At 39.5% G+C, this 26,275-nt stretch overlaps 1 protein-coding gene across 1 annotated transcript; it reads right to left on the reverse strand.

Annotated features, from left to right (window-relative positions):
- Nucleotides 1-1,717: 1,717 nt before the first annotated feature.
- LOC131251011 (rhomboid-like protein 20) lies at nt 1,718-26,275 on the reverse strand. Its single transcript, XM_058251454.1, has 8 exons — nt 26,095-26,275; nt 25,833-25,936; nt 17,470-17,610; nt 8,526-8,592; nt 4,991-5,142; nt 4,725-4,826; nt 4,023-4,148; nt 1,718-2,242 (listed from the first exon to the last, which is right to left on the reverse strand). Exons 1-8 carry the CDS (start codon nt 26,117-26,119, stop codon nt 2,069-2,071), a joined length of 891 nt encoding a protein of 296 aa, XP_058107437.1. The 5' UTR covers nt 26,120-26,275; the 3' UTR covers nt 1,718-2,068.

Here is a 26,275-nt window from a genome sequence, read left to right on the forward strand (position 1 = left end):
TCCGCGTCCGGGTTTAGCTACAACCATACCTGTCTCTTGTCAGGTCATGCTCGAGCACCCATTGGATGCACCCAACCCGTTGACACCGATAGTGTGGCCCACCTGATTCTAGGCACTGGTGGTAGCATGTGATGATGCATATATGGTCGGCTTGGATTTCATCATGCATCACCTGGGCCTCATGTCTGCCCAATATTAATGTAGCTTTAGCTATGCACCGTAAATGTACCTCACACTAGGTACATTGCGCACCAAGAGCCACATGGGTGAAACTTCCATGAGATCCGCACCGTCCATCAGGTAGCTGTCATATTTTTCACCTTGCAACCCAAAAAATAACGACCATCCAAAACTCAGGTAGGCCACACTCTAGGAAAAAGTTAGGATGTGACACCCACCATTTAGTTTTGCGTGGAGCTAACCATTGTATTTATATTCCATCCAACCCATTCATCTAATGTGCCTCATCAGGATGAAAGAAATACTCAAAAATCATAGTTCTCCAAAAAATCTAGATTGGTCTGACAACGTGAATTTAGAGGCTTTTAGGTATAACTTCATGAGGTGGCCCACCTTGAGTTTTTAATCAGCCTGATTTTTGGGATCAAGGCAAAACCAGGGGTGATGGACCTGATGGACGGGGCAGATTTCATGCACGTCTTGTCGTTTTGCTGTTTTTAGACAAGGCAACACCTCACATTGATCATAAACAAAGATGAATGTTTCAAGGACCAAAATAACAGTGACTGGACAATCCTAACCGTTCAAAAAATGGGACGATGAAACTTCCCAGAGATGCTCACATCCAACCGTTGACCTGCTAATTCACCATGCACAAACGATTCACCACGCTATGAAAATCAACTTATGCAAAAATAAGCCTGATCGACTCATTAGATAGGCCATAACTGTTTTTTTTTTTTTAATTATCTCGTATAGCCCACCATTAGGTGACCCTCATGGAGTGGCAAGCCTGTTGGACGGGTTGGATGTTTCACACACACATACACTGCTGCTTCCAATCTTTTAGACATGAGCATCTCTCTTATTAAAGCTATTGCAATTCAATTGAATGGTGCATCCAAACGCAACTTATCATTCAATAATATTCTCCATTTTGAGGATTTGCAAAGTAGCAACCCCATCAAGTCATGCTGTATCGCAGTTTTCAAAAGACGCATCGCAATGGACAAGTTGGTACACATGCCCTTCCATGCATGACATGTCAACTTAAGGTCCGTTTGGACACGATCCGAAGGGGCGTTTGAGGCGTAAATGCCGTTTCGATCCAAACGGCAGTTGATGTTGTGCATTTGAATGCACTTTGCAAACCCCATCTCCTAAATAAAAGAAGCACTAAAACGCCAACTCAACAAAAACTAATCCGATTGGTTTTTTCCATGTTCACCAAAAAAAGCTGGCTTCAGAACCCCCCTACGGGCAAGCGTCCAAACGGGCCCTCAAAAATTTCCTTTCTTCAATTTTTCAAACTCAAGACCATCGCGATTTGGAATTGGGACAAGGGAATTCTCTTCTAAAAGCTCTGGAATAGCATATTGTGACCCGACGAGTTCCTGTCCGAAACCAAGTTGACTCACTTGAGTGGGATGCAACTCAGACATGAAATCCGAGATAGAACAGTTTAAAACGTTAGAGAACAAGACATCCAACAAACTCCAAAGTCCAGCCCAAAGAGGCTGAGCTTTTCAAGCTCACATTCATGAATGCCAGTGGGTCTTTTCCTTAGTTCTATATTCCATCTGTTTAATCCACAGAAAGAATTTACAGCCGTCCCTATCTAGATTATCTTAGAACATGACATAATCTCAGCCTTTTGTTTTCATATGCACTTTTGGAACTACAAAAAACAAAAGGAATAGAGAATCGAAAAGATCAATAAACAATTGCTGCAGCCACTACGGTTTCTTCTTCTTTTATAGCGGATGAAGGCATTCTTACCGCAAAGCTCCTTCTGTTGTCAATTGATGTGGATTGATTGTGCCATGTTGGGAAGTCAAGATCAACCCTTCTTTTTTCTTCTAGAAACAAAAAATTCGTGATGTTCGAATTAGTGCGACTGTGTTTCAAGGAGTATGTGCGTGGCCGCGTTAATATCATTTCTAGCCTGCATGAGCGCCTGCCTTGCTGAGTTTCTCTCAAAGCCCATTGAGACCAATGTAGCAATGGAATCCTCTGGCGGTTCGGCAATGGAAGTGAGAGGCGTGGAGGAAGGATAATTACGCTGACACACAGATCAGGACGAGCAGATTAGAGTGCTACACAAGTACAAAAGGTCTAGAGGGAAGCGAATATTCAGCTCCATTAAACTGTTGTGCATGATTTGATTTATCTTTTTTTTTAAAACATTGATAATTGTATTACTAAACAAGTCAAAAGGCAGAAATTTACAAAAACAAAAAAGAAAGGAATATACTACTTCCGCCAACAATCCAGAAACCGATCTCTCACCTTTGAAGCTAATGCCCATTCCATTACAAAAGATTAGGCCCTGCTAAAAGCCTCTAAAACCTGACCCTTTCTATATCTGAAACATCGGTAATTTCTTTCTAACCATTTTATCTCACATCAGGACCCACAATATTATCAGAAAAGAAAGACGAGGGTCCACTGTAATGTAGAGTTAAATGATCATCAACCCAATAACTTGTACGGTATCCTCACAGCTGGAGTTTGTACAAGTGGTGCCCATGGTTCGATTGTCAAGATGGATGAACAGCCAATATGGTGGACGGGGTGCAGCTTTATTAAGATATCGGAAGTTTTTTTTTCTTTTTCTTTTTCTCAGGGGTAACAACATTTTTTTTGACGGGTGGCAAAATTTTTCATGGGATAAATAAAATGTGGAAACATCATATCAAGAGGTAGGGATCAAAATTCGAAACCCTGGTATCCCACATGGATAAACAGAATGTTTAACCTACATGCAATATCATGGACTTCAAGGACGGCAGGCTAACTTCCAAGTGCTTTTCAGGCCTTTGCAGCCCACAAAGTAACATTCATTAAATCCCCTTCGATAATCAAAGGCCCCAAAGAATCAAAGGCTTGCACGAATTGCTTTCTAAAGAAACTTGACCTGAGTGGACAGCTAAGCAAGTAGGCCCCACAAGATCAACCAAAATCTGCATTTTGAAATTGAAAGAACGGAACCTTCTAGATTTAGATTCCCTAAAGGCCCTTTCTAATCTCTCACTAGACCATAAGATCTGCATTTAGTTGATGTTAATCCGACCCTATAATCTGAATTTTGTGATGGAAGTTGCCTCCCAAGTTTCATAGATGAAACTGGTTTCAAGAAATGAAGATGGCTTGTGTTTCTCATGTATATAGCTTGTGTTTCTCATGGAGTAGAGACCGGTGTGAATCTACTGATAACTGATAGATTTCTTTATTTATTTATTCATTTATTATTATTATGAGAAATGCTCCGGTGATCTCAAAAATGAACATTGATCTCTGAAGTTATTCTCTTCTTTTTTTTTTCCTTTTTTCTTGAAAGGTTGTAACATGGGCTCGAACCCATGACCTCAATGTTGAAACGCGCTCTGTCTAGCACTGAGCCATGGGTTAGAACACTTTATAGGTCATTTGACCATGAGATAATTTGACTATCAATAGGTCGGGATGACATTGGACAACCAGGCCATGCCCACCATGTGCCAGAGTCCAGACCTGGGCATGACTTTCAGACCCATGGATTGAGCCTGCGACTATTTTATCCCCACCAAATAAATGGTCTGGTGGGCTTGGCAATTTTTTATTAATGCGAGTCCAAGCTCAAATCAACAGCACTGAATTACAGGTCCGTCAAAATGAACCTGGACTCCACTGGACTCAGACCGCCCCAACCTGGCCCATTGCCACCCCTAGAAATATATGCCTAATCACTAGTCGTGAATAATTTGTCAAGCTATATAAATCTGAATAAAAGATTCAGAGAAAACATCAACAAGTGCCCAAGAAGAACAATCAAAGTGAAAGCATTTAAAAATGAAACTTACCTCCACTTGACGACCAGGGTAAGGATGTACATTTCCTACAATATTCCCAGTTGACGTTGAGGGTGATGAACCTCCCGAGAAGGGCCATGATAGCCGTGAAAAGAACGATGTTACGAATTCTGGGAACTGAAAAATATCCAAATTTACACAATCATGCATTTGCAAGCAATAACACAAGAAGATTTCTATAAAAATTAAGGGTTCATTTGGATCGTAAGGGTTCTTTTGGGTAGGGGATCCAACATAATCAGGATTTAAGTCTAATCCGATTTTGGCAGGGGATCCCACATATGATGCTCAACCAAAAGAGAGTTTTTTTTTTTTTTTGTTTAATCCAGAATTGGCATGGGAGGGGCCCACCATCCATAGTCTAAGCCATTGATCTGGTGGGCACCATCAAGGGGTGGGCCATGCCTCAACATGTCCCCTATCATGATTGATCCTAGTAATCATATGAAAAGGGACAACAACAACAATCCACATTTAATAGGGTCCCAAGCAGACAATCAGGATCATCCAATAGGGGTCATTTTTGAAGTACCTCCCATCTATCATAACTCATGAGGCCCACCACATGAACAGTTTGGATCCACCAAAAGATGAGATCCACATGTCATAGTTTGTCGGGCCAGGCCAATGCTTGATCAAACATTGCATAATTCCTTGAGACCTTGTTGCACACTACGTTTCAATTCTAGTCACCTTAATCCTGCGGATTCCAAGCACATTGAGGCGATATAAAGAGCCAGCAAGAACACCACATACTCCAGGTATGAGAGATCTTTTCCAGGATGACAACAGAAGCTGAGAGACGGAAACCCGAGTTAGATTGGTCATGATAGCTGCGAGATGGAAACTAATATGATAGGCATGTAATAAGACTATGAGCATGAACTTTTCGGAAAAGAAGAAGAAGAAGAAAGAAAGAAGGAAAATAGAAAATAGAAAGAAAAGAAAAAAGATTTCACCTGAAGACCTGCTAAATATATGAATGACTTGTCTGAGAAGTGAAAACCAAACACACGGAACCGTGATGAGACAGGAATGTCAAAGTGAAAAGGAACAAAGGAAGAAAATATAAGACCATATGGTCCTGACGCTAGTATGCTTGGGGCACGATCTGCAAAAAAAAAAAAAAAGAGAAATGAGAGAGAACTTTTAACTCAATATCAAAAACAAAAGGCGAAGTTTAAAATACAGAATAGTGCAACTTTTCCCCATCAATACAATTGATTTCCACCATAGCATTATCACTACAGCATGAAAACACCTTTAAAATGATGGGCACTTCTATGGTCACTCACAAGAATAGTCATTAGAATCCTACTCTCTAGGCATTAGAATCCTACTCTCTAGGCATGCTTGTACAAGTTCCGGGTCATTCATGCAGTGAGCCTGCTATGTGCCATGGCCTGAAAGTAGGTTGGTCTGATCATCAGCTGGGCCAGACCTGTACAATAAATGCGGACTATTTTGCCCTTTTAAACCATCCATTTTCTTTTATGCACATTCTAATCAGAGTGTCACCAGATGAATGACCAGGGTCTCACACACGTGCCACATTGGCTGAGGAAAGTAGGATTTAGATGTCCATTCTCACAAGTAGTCATCATATTTCGCAGAACCCATATTCCTAGGTGCTAGGTCTGAAAATCATAGTCACTAGAACCTTGTAAACAATCAATTAGAACTAATAAGAAAGGAGAATATAGGCATTTCCAAGTAACGTGGTCATGTAAATCATATGGAGGCATCTAACTATGAGAATTATGGTTGATATTGATGATCCAAAAACTTTCTGAGGGATAGAAAGATCTCAAAAGGGAGGCAGGTGCTTACATCCATAATCAATAATCAGAATGCCATGTCTAGAGACTGGTTGCTGCAGTTTATTAGCAAATAAAAGAAAGAAAAAATAGGATTCATCAATGAGCGCCCTTTGCATGCAGAGACGTATCTCAACAGCAAGTGGAAAGTCATTAATGGTGCCTTTCCCAATTCATTTCATTCTATGCCCTGCTCAAAACAGAAGGAACTAGGCTAATCCAGTCTGATTCTGATGCAAGACAATTAACCATTTGCTCTAAAAGCTCGAATTGATAGAGCATGGCGAACTACTCCCTTTATCTCATAGCCTAGGCCCCACATCCATGGTTAGGTCCTCAGCCGAACCCTCCTCGTGGGCCCCAAATGCAAGGATTCCGCCCCTTCATGGGCCCCAAATAACATGGGTTTCGCCAATTGTTTGTATTATCTCCGATATTATCGTTATCTCCAGCTTTGCGATACCGATAACACCGGTAGTATTAGAAATTCCAAGCATCAACAATGTATTGCTAAGTACTGCCAACGTACCGATATCGCAAATATTTTCAATTGTGTAAATTCCAAGTGTCGCTTGTGTTGCCAATGTATCGATATCGCCAATGTACCGCCAATATTTTTTACTGTGTAAATTCTAGGTGACGCTTATATCACAAGTGTATCGGCAATATTTCAATAATATCGCCAACATAAAGATATCACAAAAAGTTTGTTTATTTAAAAAATTCTATTTCAATTTTTTTATGAGCGTATTGTTGTATGTAGTTTTCAATTTGCCGTTGCTAATATTGATAATATCTCAATATTATCATTATCGCAACATGTGTGATATCAAGACCACAATCTTTTGTTTCCTTTCTTGTTGTTGATGATTTCTTGGCAAAATACCATGAGTTGTCAATATTTTGCAATATCAATGGATGTTTGGATGGGTGATTGAATGGTTAAAAGGGATAGATGGGATGGTTAGATTGTTTCTTATGACGACACATGCTTTTAAGCCCCCATTAAATGGAAACTAATTGTGTATACATTCTTTTTACAATTTTTTTATTCTTAAATATGCAAATGTGTATTTTAGCATCTCCTAAAGTTTCATGGAAAATTCTACTTTTTCCCATGTTTTCTCGCGTTTCCAGTTATTAGCGATATTATTGGCGATATCGATATTGTTTTTGTATCCCTGACCAGCAAAACTTGTAACGATACTAATACTTTGAACACTAGTGTGGGTAGTTTACCCTGCCCACACCGAAGATAATTATATTATAATATACGACATATTTATGTGTATGCCAATATTATATATGTGCCTAATACTCCAATTAATTTATAATAAACATTTATCCTAATGATGATTGCACTCTTATAATTCACAAAACTATAAATAAAAATAAAAATTAAAAATTAAAAACAGGCTAGTTCCTCCACAACATTGTATGATAAGCTTATTGTACAACTATTTACATGTGAGGCCCACATGGTGTGGGCAACTGTATGCCAACCAACCCATCGATTTGTCTTGTGGAATATATTCTCCAATCCAAAATCACAATTTAGTTACAAACTTTAAAGTTTACAAACCCTATAAATACATTTTCAATACACCCCCAATCATTTAACCTTATTTTCCAACTCCCATAAATGCTCATTTTGTCTTCTATCTCTTGGTTGGCATAAGTGAAAACTCAAATTGATTTTTAATTGGTCCAAGATAGCTTGTTATGTTATCCCATCTGTCCCACCAATTTCAAACTTGTGCATGACACCCTTACCATGGAAATGGTAGGTTCCACCATGAAGATAATTTGGAATAGAAATCGGGCCGGTCCATCATTCAATAGGCCACACCTTTGGAATCAAATTGACAACCAATGGCCTTACTCAACATACAAGTGTAGCCCATCTACTGAGTGAATTAGCCTGATTTTCTAGATTATCGATCCTCAAGATGGGGCCTAGCCTTTGCATGGTACAGATTCCATACACAAGCTGCATGTTGGCATGCTAATTAGGTAGGAAATGTAGACTAGTACACTCATCAACCAACTAAAATAATTCAAGTACCAGGACTGTCAACTACAATTGCACCTTGATCACCACACGTAGAGACGCTGGGAGCAGATGGGCTTTACACACATGATAAAAGAGAATTTCACACGTGCTCAACAATGACCGGTTTAGAGAAATATCCCAACAATCCAAATCCTTTGTAAATGTGTGGCCATGGTATTGTCCTAATCATGGTATGCCAAAAAGGTTGTGTAATGGTAATTGTGGTAGCTGTTATGTGTTACAAGACCGAGAAATGGCCGTAATGGCCAGTATGGAAAAAAATGACCAGTAACGGTTCCATAATGGAACCATAATGGCCCCAAAACAGATTTTTTTCAACCAAGAAAAAAAAGGCCGTAATGGACATTACAAGGGTCGTGACGGACATTACAACACATATCGTAACAGTAACAGTAGTGGCCGTTATGGAACGCCTTCGTCCTAATTTTTGACACAGCATCTATGTAATGTTATGGAGGTGTGCTAATCAGGTTTAATTTGCAATCAAAGTGTTTCCCACGTGCAACACATGTTCATTTTACTGGTGGTAAGACAAGTGGCAAAAGCAGTTATCAATTTCTCATTGGCATAGCATCAGTTTCATTTTAATAGATAAATGCATACCTTTTAGTACTGAAAAAGCAAGTACCTCGAAGAGTGACGAAACTATTGTGGAGAACAGGATAAAGACCTGCATATCATATCACAGGGTGAATATTCGTAAGTTCAGCAACCTTGCTAGAACCAGAATGATTAATCCAAAGTAATAGTTTTTTTTAGGGTGAAAGTAATAGGATCACTGAATCAAATTAATCTAGAAATTGAGCTGTATTCTAACAATCATAGAAAATTTATTGTACAAAAATGATTAAAACATGAAAACCTGATATGTTTGGGTGTTCAATGTTCCCAAGGTCATTCCAATGTGATAATGACAAACCATGGTTGACATAGAACAGGAAACGCACCTTCTTTTTTGCCATAATAGAAAAAAGATTGACCACCCTAAACACTTGGTGGATTAATGGGAAGCTTGAAGGCAACCCAAATGCCACTGAAATGGAAAAGGTAAAAGTGGGCGCCTTTAACAGCAGGTTCAGTATTATTGCAGAAAATGAAAAGATATTTCAAAGAAAGAACAATTAGAAGAGAGTTTATAAAGAGTAGAATGAAGAGTGGAGGAGAGCCATTCATGCCCGTGATTTAAATATCGATAGTATTGCCTGAGGAAATTGTACACTGGTGATACGAAATAAGGGGTGAGTATCAAACTCACTAGTACTGTCAAAAATATCACATGATATTGCAATATATCAGTGATACGTCTATACATTGCGGTATTTTGAATATATCGCCTTATAAAACTCTCGTGTATCATCAGAAATCGCTAACAACTGGAAAGGAAAAGAAAGATTGTGGTCTCAATATTGCCCGTGTTGCCATAACGATAATATCACGATATTATCGATATTATCATCAACAAATTGAACACTGCATACAACCATGCAGCCATAATAAAAAATAAAATTGAAATTCTTTTAATAAATGGATTTTTGGCAATATTGATACATTGATGATATTATTGAAATACCGCTGATACAATGATGATACAAGCGACACCTGGAATTTACAGTCGAAAATATTGGCGATATCAATATATTGACAATACAAGTGACACCTGGAATTTACACAGCCGGAAATATTGGCAATATCGATACATTGGTGAGACTTAGTGATGCATCACCGATACATGGAATTTTTTATAATACCAATATTATCGGTATCGCTACCAGTGTTATAGGTATCATCGAGATAGATATACAGATAATATCAGGGATACTTGAGAGCCTCCCCAAGTGTGTGGGGAAATTAAGATCAAAGAGTAGAGACGGGCCTGAACCCAATCAGTGAGATTTTTTCACTTAAAGTGTTTTTTCTTGTTCAAATGGTTTAGAATCAATAGAACCAACTTAGTAAATAGTAATCTATGCAATCATGGATTTTGACATTGTAGGCTAATCTGCATATTGATAGAAGTTTTTGGACTTTTTGAAAAATTTTAGTTAAACAATATCTAAAATAATATATAAATATAATTTTTTAACCAACCAAAATTGGTCCCTAATATATTTGTGTATTGATGAGTGCATGTTGATCTTAATATTAACCACCACACTCTTTTATTCATTTTCAAAAATAAATGTAATTTTTATAATAAAAATCATTTTAAAATACATTTTTTAATAAATGAGCCATACATTGTAAGACAAAACTTGGTACAACTAATTAATACATTTAATATGCTTAATAAATTATAAGCAATATAGAAAAATTAATGATTTTCATACTTATTATTTAACTACTTATTTTTAAAATAATTAAAACTTGTGAAAATATTTAAGATGATATTATTTGCTGTTCCTAATATTCTTTTTGCCTAATGTAGTCGTGTAGATAGAAAATGTTTGAAAAAGGGAGGCAGCCCAACATTGATTGGCAGCACGAGACCCCGCTTGCAAACAACCAACATAGGTCCAAGTGCAACTATTGCAGGCACATGATGAAGAGCGGTAAAGTATCCCCTTTGAATGAAAACATAGCAGTGGGATATCAGAATGTTGTGGACCGCACACATGTTTCGGAGGTGAGAACATAAGTGAGACTAAGAGATGATCATGTTGAGAGTCAAATGGAATTTTGGGAAGAGTTGGCGCATCCTATATGAGGGCATTAGAAGGGGATGAAGATGATGACTCCAAGCATAAATGGGTTGTTGAAGAATCCTTATGGGAGGGGTGGGATACGGATCAGATTAACTAGTGGAAAGAACTTTTGAGGGGGTCTATGCAAAAGGTCAGTGGCAGCCGGGGGGGGGGGGAGGGGGGGGGCGGCGCACATAGTGTGAGAATGTTGGATTTACCTTCAGATCCAGCAATTTATAGAACAAAGAAACGAAAACAGAAGCCATTGAAGAATCTTTGGAATTGAAGGGATGCAAGAGAGAGGGTGGGAGATTGTGGCAAGGTTTTTGACAAACGACAACTTACTGGCTAGCTGCGAGCTCGCACTTCAAGAAAATGATTACTGAAATACAACATCGGGGAGAGGGTGTGGTGCCACCAACACCATAAAGGATTATGGGGCCTTAGATGATGAGGCTGCTGAGTTGCACCATTATATCGATGGGTTGAAGCTGTCAAACTTATCAGGTCACACCGATGTGTGGCGGATGAATGAGGCCCACAAAGTGTTTCATCATAAAATTTATAACCCACTGTAAAGAGAACCATATTTATAAAGTCCATTGAAACATTCAATAAAATTAAGAACAGAAAATACACACATGACCTAATGAAGGATGTGATGGAGGAGGTGAGGAGGAAGAATGTAATGCAATTCATCATAGCTAATGGTAGTGCATTCGTTGACGTGGAGAAAGATTTGATGAACAAGAATGATCTGTCCAAGACCCCATGCGTGGCCCATTGCATTGATTTGAACTTGAGGTGATGGGGAACATGCCTGCAATTAAGAGTGTGATCGCTAATGCTTGGACAATTATAAATTTCATCTGCAAGTACACCCGGCTGTCAGCCGAGATACTTGCAAGGTATCATGGCAATATAGCGTGGCCTAGAGTGACAATTCCTCGCTAATTTCATTGTCTTAAAAAGCGTTTTGAAACACAAGCATGAAGTCAAAGACCTATTTCATTCTAAAGAGTATGCGAACTGAAATCAAAACGGCAGTGTTTTGGCGACGACGGCTAAGGGTTTGTCATGAGCAGCTCTTTATGGGACCACACACATAATGTCTTAGGTATTTTGAAGCGCATTTACAGAGTGTTAAGGACAGCAGATAATGAGACATCCGTCAATGGGTTTCATGGACGAGTTTATGCAATACATGAAAGATGTCATTAAGGTAAAAGCCCCCAAGGCATATAAATAGGTGCACGCTATCATTGATGACCGATAGAATAGGATTCTCAAGCACCCACTTCACAAGGCTGGTAAGTAATTAGATTTAATTTTATGCATGTTTCAATACTTTATTAGTTGCTTGCATGGTATGGTTATCTTCTTCACACCCATTAGTAAATGTGTACAGTGTCATTGGGTTTCAGCATACTTCCTAAACGACAAGTACCACTATAGTCGTAGACTCAATGAGGACAACTACTTAAAGGGAGCGGTGCATGAAGTATACGAGAAGTAATTCCCTAATTATCCAAGAAAAACTCATTTCAGGAACAAGGTAAATTGTTGCATTTAATTCTTGTCTAAGTTCCTAGCACATTACATTGACATTTTTAGTATTAAATATATTCAACAGATTATGGACTTTCGAGATGCAAGGGGCTTGTTTGGGTGCGAAGCCATGAGAAAGTCAAGGAAGACAGTGATGCCATATGAGTTGTTGCCCATATGCTTATAGTTAAAGTTAGTTTTCATGTTTTAAGATTACATATGGAACTAAAAGACAGCCATGATCAATATGTAGTCCATGTACAAAGTGACTACAAAACCTTACAACAATTAACTATCTACATGCTCATACAAATGGTGTCATCACCGTTTGAACGAAATTGGAGCATGTTCTCGCTCATTCACATGAATAAGCAAAACGATCTGGGTTATGAGAAGCTCTAGAAATTAGTATTCTGCCACTATGATATGAAGCTTCGAAAGAGGTTGCTACAGGCAAAAGGTGTGAGAAAAGTATAAAAGGACCTGCTAGATCTTATGATGATTGGTCAGAACACTATTTTTAAAGGGATGTGAATGAACCACTTTATCAGTGGGTTAAATCAACTAACTTAGATCTAGTAGATGACCAACCAAATCCCAAGATAGCAAAGAAGGCAGCATCAGAGGGCATTGATGTTGATGCGGTCATAGAGGAAGTTGAACATCAGGATCCCATGGGACACGTGGTGGCCACACTCTTCGACATCGATAGTGACATAAAGAGCGAGGTGGCCAAAATATTGGTGATGGCAATGGAGACAGAGGTGACAATGGCAATGATGTTCATGGAAAGAGTTAGAGTCAAAGGCCTCTTAGCTCGTTCGCTAGGGAGAGAATTTGAGCTACCACCTAAGATGAAAACCATGTTTCTCATCATGTCCCACCACTAGCTTCTTGGCAAAAAAAGTACAATCATCGTAAGAAGAAATAGTTGAGTGGCACTGAGAAGTCTTTTAACATGAAGCATGAAGACCATGGACATCAGTGGTGGGCAGGGCAGCTCTAGTTTCGTGCCACAGTATGGATATGGATCATATGGTTATGAAGCTCATGATATGCAACAAGTGACTCTACTAGTTACTGGCACATAGATGCAATCATTCGACCACAGATATGAATAGGAGTATGCTCATACAAGCAAGTATATTCAGGATATAACTATGGGCAGATGTATTAAGGAATCACATACATACCCAACCCATATCCACATCAGCTAGTAACAATTACACAATACCCATGAATGGGCATACTAATCCATATTGGAGAATATAAGTACCAACAATACCTGAGAGAGTATCAAAGTTGATATCATTTTATCATGACATGGGCACAGTTTTCACGATTCATGTAGCAGTACTATGGCCACGCCAGTGGAAAGGGAGATGATGACTTTGAGCCGCCTTGTAATATGGGTCATAAGCACAGGTGTAATGAGGGCACAAATGTATTTTTTCCCTTTTTTTTGCCTTTTGAATTTATTGGTTGTGTTTTCATACGTATTTTGTATGGCTAATAAATGATATAAACTCATTTTAGATATAATTGCATCACTCTATCAAACAGCACATAGTTTAGACCTCATTCATACAAAAGAAACGTATTGTGCACTTGTTTTTTGTGATCTTTTGATTTCTAAGTGTATAATACAACGTATTCAAAATCGGTTACGTAACGGCCGTTACGTAACAGTAACAATCATAACCGTTACGTGTTACGGGGTCAAAACGGCCATTACAGAAAAAACAGGCTGTAAAGTCCCCGTAACGGTACTGTAACAGTTTTTCAAAAAATAAAAAAACGGCCATAACGGCGGATACGGGGGTCGTAATGGCCGTTCCATCCCATATCGTAATGGTAACAGTGGTGGCCGTTACAGCTACCGTTACCGTTTTGGAACACCTTGATATAATAATGTCTTTTTCAACATATGATAATGTCTTTTCTTAACATCTCCTAAAGTTTCGTTGAAAAATTCAATCATTTTCCCAATGTTTCCCAAAAACAATGACACATTATGCGATACGTGATATTTCTCATGTAATACTAATATATTTTTGTATCCCAAGGGTGTCATGTGATACATGCATCAATTCCGATATTTAAATCACTTTCATGCAGTATGTTGATAATGTGATACCCAAGTTGGTATCATCTTACTAAACATTCTACTGTAGTCACATGGGGTGATAGAGACTTGTTCCTAAGAATGAATGACAGACAAAAATGGTGCATTCTCCATAATTTCATGGATAAGAAATGAAATTGTATCATTGATTAGAATACATAAACAAACAGGCTTCTATCATTTAAAGGTATAACTCATCCCCTAACATATCACGAGATTAATGTGATATCCAACAAGACACGTTGCACCATTCTAATAGACTGAATCTAGATTTAGTCACCATTCATTCCGCATTTTTAGAGACTGATTGATGAAATGTTCAAGCTCTCACTCCCAGAGCACAAGATGTCATCCATTAGAGTAGACATTACATGTTATATCTTCAACAGATCCCTGAGTTGCTCCATCGAGGATGTAGTCAGCCTCTAGGTTTCTTTTGGAACTGAAAATAATCTAGAGGAGATTAGGGGACTGTAAAACAGGGTCCCTTGAGCATGGTTTTTCGAATGGATCTTTAAGATTTGCCTAAATGCTAAAGCACTCCTTGGCCCTTGTAGGCTAGGTGGTCTTCTAGCGAGGTATGAAATTGCTCATATGTTCTTCCTTTTGGTTCAATCTACATGATTCTCTAAGAGAGAGGGGTGGGAAGGGAGGGAGGAAATGCCAACATGGAGGACGCATACAGAGCTACGAAATAAAATTGAATTGCAATGACAAACATCAATTACTCCTTTTCAATCTCAATACAACCATATGCAATCATGCAATATTCAATGCAAACCAAAAATGGTCTAGAGAACATGAATACCGTGCTGTTGGGCAGGTGGCTCTCTACAGTTTCCATGTGGTAGATGATGGCCTATGGAAACAAGTGATTGCATGTAGACATGTGGTGCATGCAGGGGATGGTATACTAGAGCTTTATTCCATTACATGGCATCAGGTTTATGGCAAGCGCCTTTTAGGGTGGAAGAGAAATTCAACAAGGCGACCACATGCAAGTTTGGGAACAGTTTGAGGATGCATTTCTCGGGAGGATGCATGGCGTGACAACTAAGCCTAAACCAAATCATTCTGTACAGGGTAGCGCCCAAATCAGAGGTCACAATTTCACGGTGTCATATTATAACTAGGGACCAAGAGATACAGGACATTAACATTTTTGAGGGACCATTATAAGAACAAGATGGAGGAGCTTCGTGGTAATGTTTTGTATAATGGAAACCAATATTAAGGGGACGGCATGAATGGAGATGGACTCTCAAGAAGACAGGGACCTTCTCGGTGAAGTCGTTCTACTTCTATTTGCCCACTTCAGAGGATAGCAAGGAACAGAAAGGGTCTAGACAGCAGGATTTGACATATCTAGGGTCTCCTTAGGGGATAGCTTTGTGGTTACCTCATTGGGAAGGATAAGGCGCTTACTACCAATCATTTGAGGAGCACAAAAATTATTATCACAAATGTATGCATTCTCTGCCATCTGAGTGAGGAATCAGTTGTTCACATCTTTTATAATATCTTGAATTTTATTAACAAAAGGATTCCATGGAGCAGTTGTTCATGCACTGTGATTTCTCAGTGGAATTTTGGCAGTGGTTTGTTTATCATTTTGAGATGATTTGAGTCATCATCGTCTAATTCTTATACCAATTAACTGGAATCATGCTCCACCATTCCACTCTATCAAGGGCCATAAATTCAAGTGATGTCTTTGAGTGACACAGGAAAAGATTGATGTCTTTTGCCAAGCATAGCATCAGGGTTGATCAGGTATGAAGAAGATTTTGTGCAATCTCGCTCTATACGGTCAATCTGGAAGGAATGCATCAATAGAATGTTCAGAATCAAATTTAAATCACATGCCAAATGACGCAGGGGAGGACGTGAGGTCGAGCACCGTCTTCCTCAAGAGGATAACTATTCCGAATCCACGGAACTTCTCTGGACTCCTCACAGAGACTTCTCGAATCCACGAGGAAAGAAAGCAGAAAATAGAAATAAATTCTAATAAATTCAAAATTGATTAATGAATAATTAAAAACGAGTTCACAACCCTTTAAATAAGGGTATCAAGCAATGGGAAAGAAATCATAATCAAACTACAACTCAAACTCCTAGAATCCGCGACTTACTATAAATAGTAAACTTACTATTTATAGACGGTCGTGATGTCTACTAGTGCGCAAGGTTTTCGGCCAAAAATAGTAAGTGTCCTATTTGGCTTCACCAAACCGTTCCCCTAATTATTCTAAGCTCTTTTCACGTTGGGCGCAACTCCTAAAGCCCGACGGATGAAGAGTTATAATCAAACTAAAACTTACTATTTATAGTAAAAACGGAATTAAAACAGGGAAACGACCATCGATCAAGGGGTTTTTCGCAATTCCGGGCTGCGCAACCCGGCATAGCTGGGTTGGTTGGCTAAAGTAGCTCGTTCTACCCCAAAATCATATATTTTACGTCAGATAACTCATTCCGGATTGCGAGATACGCCCGATTTAAGGTCCGATGGTCCGGATCACTTCTGTCGTCGACCGAGCCTTTTCTGATCCATCTTGGCCATGAAACTGTCTGCGACCCGCTCTACATCACCAAAGGGCTAGGATTAGAGTTCTTTTTTTAATGCTAATGCAAATTTTATCAGCACCCAAAAAAAAAAAAAAGAGTATGCGTAGAGTTCTCAATTTGGCAGTGGGTCAGAACGCTTTCGCCAGGTGTAGTCAAGATCTAATAGGGGATTGTCGCAGGGGAGGGTCTTCCTTGTGTTGGAACTTTGGAATCATTGATCTCTCATCATCAACCCCATTGAACTGGCACCTTCTTTTTTTTACAACACAGGGTGCCCCCGCCCCTTTTTGAGGCGAGACTATTCCCTGTGAATGCATGCAACCACGCGCATCAGGTAATGCTGGGGAGGGGAGTCGAACCCATGCTTGTAGGGAGCAAACCCACGGTGCTGGCCGCTCGCCACCTTTGAGTGCTAGTTCTGTTAGTCCACTTTTGTTTCCCCTTTTTTTCTTAATAGAAGTCCAGTTATCATTCATTCAAAACAATAACACAAATGGACAACGCAAATTCACATATGAAATCCCAAAAATATCAACACAAGATTGCCAAACACAAATTTCATCCAGATAATAATTTCACAGCCGTCTTCTTCGAGAATCAGTCAGGCATCATAGTAACTTACCGAGTATTTATTGGATCCTATCTGTCTCTCAAATACCCTGAAGTAATAGAGCAGATACAGTCCAAACATCAGCTCTGGTGTAGATGAGAAGGCAAATGCAGACACAATTAACCTCCAAAGCTGAAGCTTTTTGAAAAGATCCTGTCGTTGCAAAGATAACTTGAGTAAATAGGTATACAGCAATGAAGCATATGAAGAGTATTTGGGAACTTGTCACAACAGTGTAGAAAGCCAACTGAGTCGATACTAAAAAGCTCAATACTAGAAAACCTTGTATCTACAACATCCTACTAGGGAAGATTTACGCAAAATTTCCAATAAAACCATATGAGGAGTTTACTCCTATTGTTCTGTTCATTACACGATGTAGGCCCACCTATGATAATTCAAATTAGACAATCAAAAATGCAATTGATGATGAATTTATAGCAAAAGGACTCTTTAATTAGAGCTTTGCTAAGCGCATACACATGTGCAATAAAGCCTGTCAACACACCACACATGTGCCAACATGGCACGATAGGTCCGCATTCCTGTCCATCCATCAAAACAGCACAGCTATATTTATGCCCTAGCCCAAGAATCAGGTTAATCCGCCGGTGGCCACAGTTCGCAAAACAAATGTATGACTCTAAAAGACTTGGATGAAGTTTTCTAACAAGTCCACCTGTTTACAATATATGGGGCCCACATGCTGACAGGACCAGATTTTTTTTATTTATTTTTTGGTGGGGGGGGGGATACATGTACAAGATCGGAACAACCTAATGGGTGGATTAGATCTCACACGTATGTGCCAAGCTGGCACAAATGTGGCGCGTACACAAGCTTTACTGCACATGCGTGTGCTCTTAGCAAACTCCTCACTCAGTCTTCATTGCTTCCGATCAGTGTGATTAGAATAGCCCATCCCCACCAAGCCCGAGAAAACAATCTAGTTTCCCCTTAATTGTCATGCACAACACCTCCAGTCCCTGAAACTCCCATATTCTGCATAGAGCAACCGACGGTATTAAGCTCCCAAGGCCAACACCAGTTCTAAGTAGGCTCTAAACATTGTATATTTCAGGAGGGAAGGATTATCCGAAATGACCATGCATCTATGCCCAATTTCAACTAGTAAAGATCCAACGTCCGAACGCTTGTGACAAGACCCAAATTCATGAGAGAACTTGATCCTCTCCTTCATTCAAACAAGAGGAGGGGTTTCCATAATATAATATAATATTACACACATACACACACACACCCTCATCATGGAAAGTGACAGCTTTCTCCGTAGAATCCTTCCTCTTGGACACAAAATGCCATTACACCAGCCTTTTAAAAGGTTCTCCGCTAAATTAGGTAAAACCCATGAAACTACAAAGGTGCAAAAGAAAATGGACCTTTTTTCTAGAATTAATAAAGATTTTATTAAAGAAACGTGCCAAAGCCGGCACAAGGCGACACCCCAAACAAACTATACAACACGCATTAATCACGATTATTCAAGCAAGAGGTCCACCCCAACACCTCAATCTTAATTTTCCTAATTATATCCCGCACCGACCCACTTATATTTTGGAAACACCTGCCATTCATTTCCCTCTAGATTGCCCAGAGAACCGCCACAAATACCAATGTCCAAGCATTCAACCTTTGTTTTTCAACACCACCTCTGTGCCAAACCAAGAGAAGATCTACTATCGTCCCAGGCATAACCCACGCAATCTTGAAGATATCGAGGAACCCTTCCCACACCTTTCGAGCAAAGAGGATACGGACCAAAAGAAATGGATTCCATGTTTTCCATACACATGACACAAATATTTGGGAGCACCATCGACCTTTTTTTTAATATTATCAGTAGTTGGCTCCTTCTTCCTCCCCACTAGTCACACAAAAGCATGCAACCTTAGGTGGAACCAAGGCATGGCTGCATGATAACAAACTCTTCCACCAGGGACTTTCAAAGCACGTTATAAAAGGAGCAAATAAAAAAAAAAAAATGGCCAGATTTATCGAATTTCCACACCATCAAATTCCTTTCCACCAAAACTAGAGAGCATCGTTGGATCTTGTCCAGAAGCCTCCATTTCTTCATCCCACAGATTCCTCTGCGAGGAGGCAACAGCTCTTCCATATCAATAGCTTCCTCTCCACCCTTTTCAATAGCCTTGTTCCAAAGATGCTTTGTCAATTTGCCAGCACAAAGCAAGAGACGGAAGTACGACGAAGTAAAGGAACCCTTGCCACACCCAAAAACCCCCACAAGCTCCTCCACATCTTTGGTTAGGTGCACAAACCAATAGCTCACTCTTAGATATATTAACTTTCAAGCCCAAAACAACTTCAAAGCATCTCACAACCTTCATCATATTATCCACCATAACACCACCCACTTCACAGAAAAAGATCATATCATCAATGAATTGATGGTGAGAGATTTATAGGCCAGCATTTGCCACCCTAAAGCCTAGAAACAAGCTAGCCCTTTGACCTTTTTCTAGCATTCCACTAAAAGCTTCTGCCACCATCACAAACAAGAATGGGGAGACCAAATCACCTTGACAGATTCCTCTAGAAGACTTGAAGAATCTTTTTGGTGACCCATTAAACAAAACTAAAACAATGGCCGATCGGACGCATTCTTGGATCCAACTTCACCAACTTTGCCCGCACCCCAACCAACTTAGCATATAGTCCAGGAAATAATCCCAATCTATGTAATCACGGACCAAATTTCCATGGAACAAGACAATTAATGAACAAGTGATCCACCATTTCCACTTTTTTTCCAAGACAAACAAATATTCAAGAAGTTGTTTCTTTTCTAAAGATTGTCCAACATGAGAAGCTTATTCACTCATGTTGTCCACCAAAAAGCTTGAAGCCTTGAATGGTTAAGAAAATTTCAAGTTTCTCTGAACCTTGGGGTAAATCAGAGGGCCAGCCGAGGAGTTTTCCGCATTCTCTTCTCTTGTCTAATTGAGTCAAGCCCCTCAATAGGGTCAGGCCCAGACCACTTGTTGTTGAAAGATGGAAACTGCTTCCCGCTGGTGCATTTAAATTAAACTTCAACAATTGCTTGCTTGGCATCTCCAATCTAGCAGGCATTGGGGTTTGCTACTCCTGAATTTCTCTGGCCTGCTGGTGTTAAAGACTCATCTTTTACAGAGGTTACTGGCCCATTTCAAGGTGTTAAAATAGTTGTTGAACATAGGTTCAATCTGCTGATTATTGAAGGCAACTCGTAGAATGTAATTAAGTGGGCATCTCAAAGGAAATTTCCCTGCCAGTTTGCAAATCTATTGGAAGAGGCTGCTGATATTGTTTTCCCCCTGTCACGTACATTAATCCATTCATGCTCATTAATGGATCCACTGGCAATACAACCTTAAAGAAAGCTTCATGTGAAAAAGAACCATGAGATGACAGGGCCCAAATTTTGTCGTCAACCTTATTTGTGCCATTAAGCACCTCTAGCAAGCCTTTGAGCATCTCCACTTCAAAGTCCAAAAGCTTCCTCCTAAAAGGGTTACTCGATACAACTTTCCTCCCAAAACTTCAAAACATTCTTCTATGTGAAGTTCCTATTGGAAAGGGAGCATAATCCCGAGAATATCCAATCCCAAGGCCTTCCCAAAAAACGAAGCCTTCCAATGTCAGCAATTTTATATCTTTTCCCTTTAGAAGCATCCTTGAACTTGAAATCAACCTGCAAATTAAGGGCCATCCTCACCATCATACCAGTACCCATCCCCTCTCCCTTTCACCATATTTGCTAGTAATACCCCTTCTCTGAATGACCCCTTGATCCCACCTGAATCTCCACCACAGCACCATCATTAATAGAGAACGGCCCAGTTCTTGCTTCCAAACAATTCTTGAACTCTTGATTAAACCTTTAGGAGAGTCGTTAAACAAGACTAAGAAAGACCAATCCACACAGTCACAAACCTTTTCTATATCCACTTTGCAAAGCATTCCAAGTGAACTTCTCCTTTTCCAAGAGTCAATACAATCATTTGTGTTTAGAATACCATCCAAAATGTTCACATCACTCGAGAAAATCCCTTACGATGAGAAACAATATGGCCAATGACTCCAAAGCCCATTCACTCAAGAATATTGCACATGCTCCCTACAAAGCCAATTGGCAAAAACCCAAACTCCACAAAGCCACCTTTCCCTTAAGGCTCATGGTGATGAAAATAGTGTTTAAGCCTTTGCTGACTCAGCCTCTTTCATGAAACTCAAAGACAAATTACATCAAATCATCTATAATCACATCCCTACACCTCTTACAAAACTCAACCGAACAACCATCTTTAATCAGATCCCAACACCTCTTTTGTCTATTTTTTTTTCTCTTTATTATTCTTGTCATATTTTTCACTTTTCCTTCATTTCAACCATAGAGGAAGCTTAGAAACTTATTTTAGACAAGAACTAGGCTTATTTTGGTAATCAAAACACAAGATTTTGAAGGGGGGTTTCAACGAATCAAAGAATAGTTTGATACAACACAAAATACATGTTAGAAACAATTTTTTTAAGTGAAACATTCTAGTGTTTCACATTTTTTACTAATTTTCTAATAACTTTTCAAAAAAAAAAAATTATCCCACATGGGCCCATGCCGTGCAAGATAAGGTGTCATATTGTTTTTGGGCCCAGCCAATATACCGACTGATACCGTTATTCAAAACCTCAGGGGTAACTGAGGCTTTGTTTTTTTCAAACAATTCATCAAATACTTGGCATGTAACCTCTGCATCTGCCGACTTGTTACCCGATTTCCCATAGATAAAGTCTCTTTTATAAGTAATAAATCTTTTCTAAGTAACAAAAATTTTATTAGCAGAGAAAGTCGGAGAACCCATGCATTAAGTGCTCGTTTGGGAGCTTGCATTTGGAATAAATTGGAACTTAAATCATAATTACCACAAAATCAATGTGAATTGGAATCCTCAATTGTGTTCGTTGACTTGTAATTGAAATGCACTGGAATCAAAACATTGTGTTGGGATGCTTGTAATTGGAATGCATTAGAATTATTTAGTATATCATAGGAATGTAAATTTAATTAACTAAATCAGCTTTAAAATCAAAATCCAAATTTAATGTACAAATGTGATATTTGACAGAATGATTGTCACAAGTACATTGAAATATATAATTTGGCCAAAAATGAGAAAATTTCGAGCCACAGGTGGACCACAAACAGAAAGATCCCAAATGAGAGACTCGCCAACATTGTTCAACCATCCATTTAGATGGACAACATTTGGATAGTTTGGATCATTCTATTGGTGTGATTTTAATGATGCGGCCGATAATTAGATTGTTTCAAGGTATCATCAGCATGCCACATGTACGGCAAGTTAGTAGCCTAGCGACACCTTTGTTACTTTTGCAACTGTCTTGCCTTTACAAAAGGCATTTTACACCAATTAAATTGAATTCACACCAAACAAAAGGGAATTCAAAACACTCCAAAACAGAAATTTTCATTTACCAACGATTTCATTTACCTCCAATTACATGGCGTTAAACGCAACAAAATTGTGCAATTAGACCCAATTACCTCCGAAGATGCCCTAATACAGGGTGTTAAACGACACTTAAGGTATGATAAGAATCACTCACATACAAGGATTGCCTAGATACAACTTCTTTGTCCAATTCATTACTAAGCCACAAACCAAATTGAAGAGGTGGATCAGTTGGGAGAGGTGTTTGGGTGTGCGGTCGGGTCCCTCTCAGCTATGTTTGTGGGTCTTCCCCTCTGCGTGGGTGAACTGGCTAAATATATTTGGAATAAGGTCGTAGAAAGACTTGACAGGAAGCTTGCAAGATGGAGAAGCGGACATCTTTTGCTTGGTGGCCATGTCACTCTCATTAAAGCGGTGTTGTCCAACCTCCTCCTGTATTTCATGTCGCTCTTTAAATGCCCAATGTCAGTGCTTACTAGGCTTGACAAGTTGACGCGGGATTTTCTATGGTAGAGCGCAAAGGATAAAAAGAAATTACACTTGATAAGCTAGAATGAGGTGTGTAAATCTTATGTTGAGGGTGGTGCAAGCATAAAGGACATCAAATCCATGAGCTTAGCCTTACTTGGCAAATGGTTGTGGAGATTCGGTACGGAGGATGGAGCGCTTTGGAAGGAAGTCATTAAAAGCAAATGAATGCTCGAAAGATGAGTGGTGGCTTAAGAAATCATCAAACTATAGAGCTTTAGCCTTGTGGAAAGGAATTTCTTCCATAAAAGTTGCATTTCTTGAAGGTGTTGGCTTCTCATTAGGAAATGGTGAGCAAATCGGATTTTGGGATCGACTCTTTGGGAACCTCCTTGTAGACGGTTTCTTAGGGATGAGGAAGTTGATGAGTTCATGCCCCTTTTAGACTGCATCCACCTATATGCTCCTTGCACCGGGGGGGAGGGGGAAGCCAATTTCCCTAGGCTTTTCTGTTTGGCTCAGGATCCTTCCATTGTTGTGGCAGAATGTTTCTCTCAGTTGGGTGGATCGACTCTTTGGGAACCTCCTTGTAGACGGTTTCTTAGAAATGAGGAAGTTGATGAGTTCGTGCCCCTTTTAGACTGCATCCACCTCTATGCTCCTTGCACCAACGAGTCTGACAAGATGATAAGGATGGCCAATAGTTCGGGGTCGCTTTCGGTCAAATCCCTTTATTCCCTTATCCGTGATAATGTGATACAAACCGAGGCCAATGCTACTACGTTCAGGTGGCATTACGATATTCCTCCTAAGTATGTCGCTTTCACTTGGTAAGTGGGCAGGAAGAAGGTCCTCGCAGTTTACAATCTCTGCAAAAGATTCATGGTTTTGCCCAATATATGTTTATTATGCGTGCACAATGAGGGGACGGTGGATCATCTCTTTGTTCATTGCCCTTTTGTGAGGTCGACCTCTTGAGCCGGTTCCAAGTTGCATGGTCTTCTCCGGACTCAATTATATCTGTCTCATATGCTTGCCATGGGATGGGGCTTGGTATAGAGATGATTGTGCTTTGGAGGATGGCATTAATCGCTCTTTGGTGGGCTGTGTGGGAAGAAAGGAATGCTTGATGTTTTGACAAGGTCAGCAAATCGGTGGAATCTATCACCTTCTCGTCGTCCCCTTGGTTGTAGTTTTGCTTTGTTTCAATGAAATTTTCATTATCTTTCAAAAAAAAAAAAAAAAAAAGTTACAAACCAAATTAAACAAATGAGTACACAAAGAAAACATGCCAATAAACTCTTTCACCTAAAAGCAACGATTCCAGGGAACAATCTAGATCCTTGGATGTGAACTAGGGCACAATTTGAGCCCCCTTCCATAATAACCTTGTCCATAGAACAGATTACGCCAAGAGACAACTGCACCTAAATTTTTATTGCTTCCAATTCAGCTAGACTAGAATCATCAATGACAGAAGGCCTAAGAAGACAAGCTTAATTCAGTTTTGCTTATCACAAACAATCTCTCCCATCCCTGAAGGCCCTTGGTTACCCACAGAACTCACATCCACATTACGCTTCCACCAACTCAGTGAAGGAGGAGCCAATTTGGCGCCACTTTTGGCAGCCTTCTGTAACCATTTACAACTTCTCTCCGGCTCCTCTCTAGCTCATAAGAGATCAAGACACCTTTCAACAAAGGAATGTGAATTCTTGAAAACTCTTTCATTACACTCATCCATGTGCCCCAGAGGAATGGAGAAGCATGCCCCACAAAAATCTTACCTCTGGCCTTATTGATTCCTAGGGGCACTTTAACAATCTCACTTAGGATCAAATGCCAATTGACAACAGAATCAACCAGTTAAAAGCTTCGAGCAATGGAATCAGGGATTTTGAGTTCTCACTAATTTATGGTTCATTTCCAATTTCTGGCTTGAATCAGTAATGTTGTTATGACCAAAAAATCAGTAATGTTGTTACGACCAGAAAAAAAAAAAAAAAAGAAACTTCAGCAATCAATGCTCACTGCTATTATGGGAAAGAGAACCTCTAGGCCAATTCAGGTGAGAGATTGTGAAATTTGGAGACATAATATGTGAGACATCCATAGTCGGCCTGGTATACAACACATACCAACAGCTACAATGAAAATCCAAGTACACAAGCCAATTCAACCGATGACAATTAAAACCCATTTGCAATTACACATCGAAGACCCGAAACTATCAACACTAGCAAAATCCGTGCACGTGAACAGTGACAGCCGAAAGGAATCAACAGCCACATGATTAAACAAAAACCCACTTCCCGAAATAGATAATATGCATGAATTGATTGATATCTTCATCAAAATCGCATGAAAAGCGGAAATAAACGACGGAAAGCGAGTAGAATGTGAAAGAAAGCACACCTGGGAAGATAATCCGAGGGCTGACGAAGAATGGCGTTGAATCCCAACGAAGATTGTGAGGAGGGCGCACGCAATGATGAAGATTCTTGTGACGGGTGCATTGTCTGCATTAAAACCAATAAGTTAGATTTTTTCATAAAAATTTGGAGGAAAAGGAAAAACAAAAAACGAAAAAAAAAAAAAAAAAAAAAAAAGGAAATCTGGAATTTGGGATTTGGGATTTTGTGAGAATTTTTGGGTTTGGTGGGGTAGAAAGTCGTACGGAAACCAGATGGACCGCCGTTCATCTTCGAGTCGAAAGAAGCAGAAAAAGACCTCCTTCTCTGCCTTTAAAGAGAGAGAGAGAGGGTGAGATTTTTTGGGTTTTTCCTCTCTTTTTTATGAAAAAAAGGGAAGGAATTCCGAGTTCTGGAAAACGGTCCTCGACGCTCCGATTCCAACAA

This window comes from Magnolia sinica, chromosome 7 (assembly GCF_029962835.1).
Source record: "Magnolia sinica isolate HGM2019 chromosome 7, MsV1, whole genome shotgun sequence".
NCBI lineage: Eukaryota > Viridiplantae > Streptophyta > Magnoliopsida > Magnoliales > Magnoliaceae > Magnolia > Magnolia sinica.

Coding starts and splice junctions, on each gene's coding strand:
- LOC131251011 (XM_058251454.1), bottom strand. CDS start 26,119: ATGAACGGCGGTCCATCTGGTTTCC. Junction 17,611..25,832: donor CCCTCGGATTATCTTCCCAG/GTGTGCTTTCTT, acceptor TTGCAACGACAG/GATCTTTTCAAAAAGCTTCA. Junction 5,143..8,525: donor TGCTTTTTCAGTACTAAAAG/GTATGCATTTAT, acceptor TTTTTTTTGCAG/ATCGTGCCCCAAGCATACTA.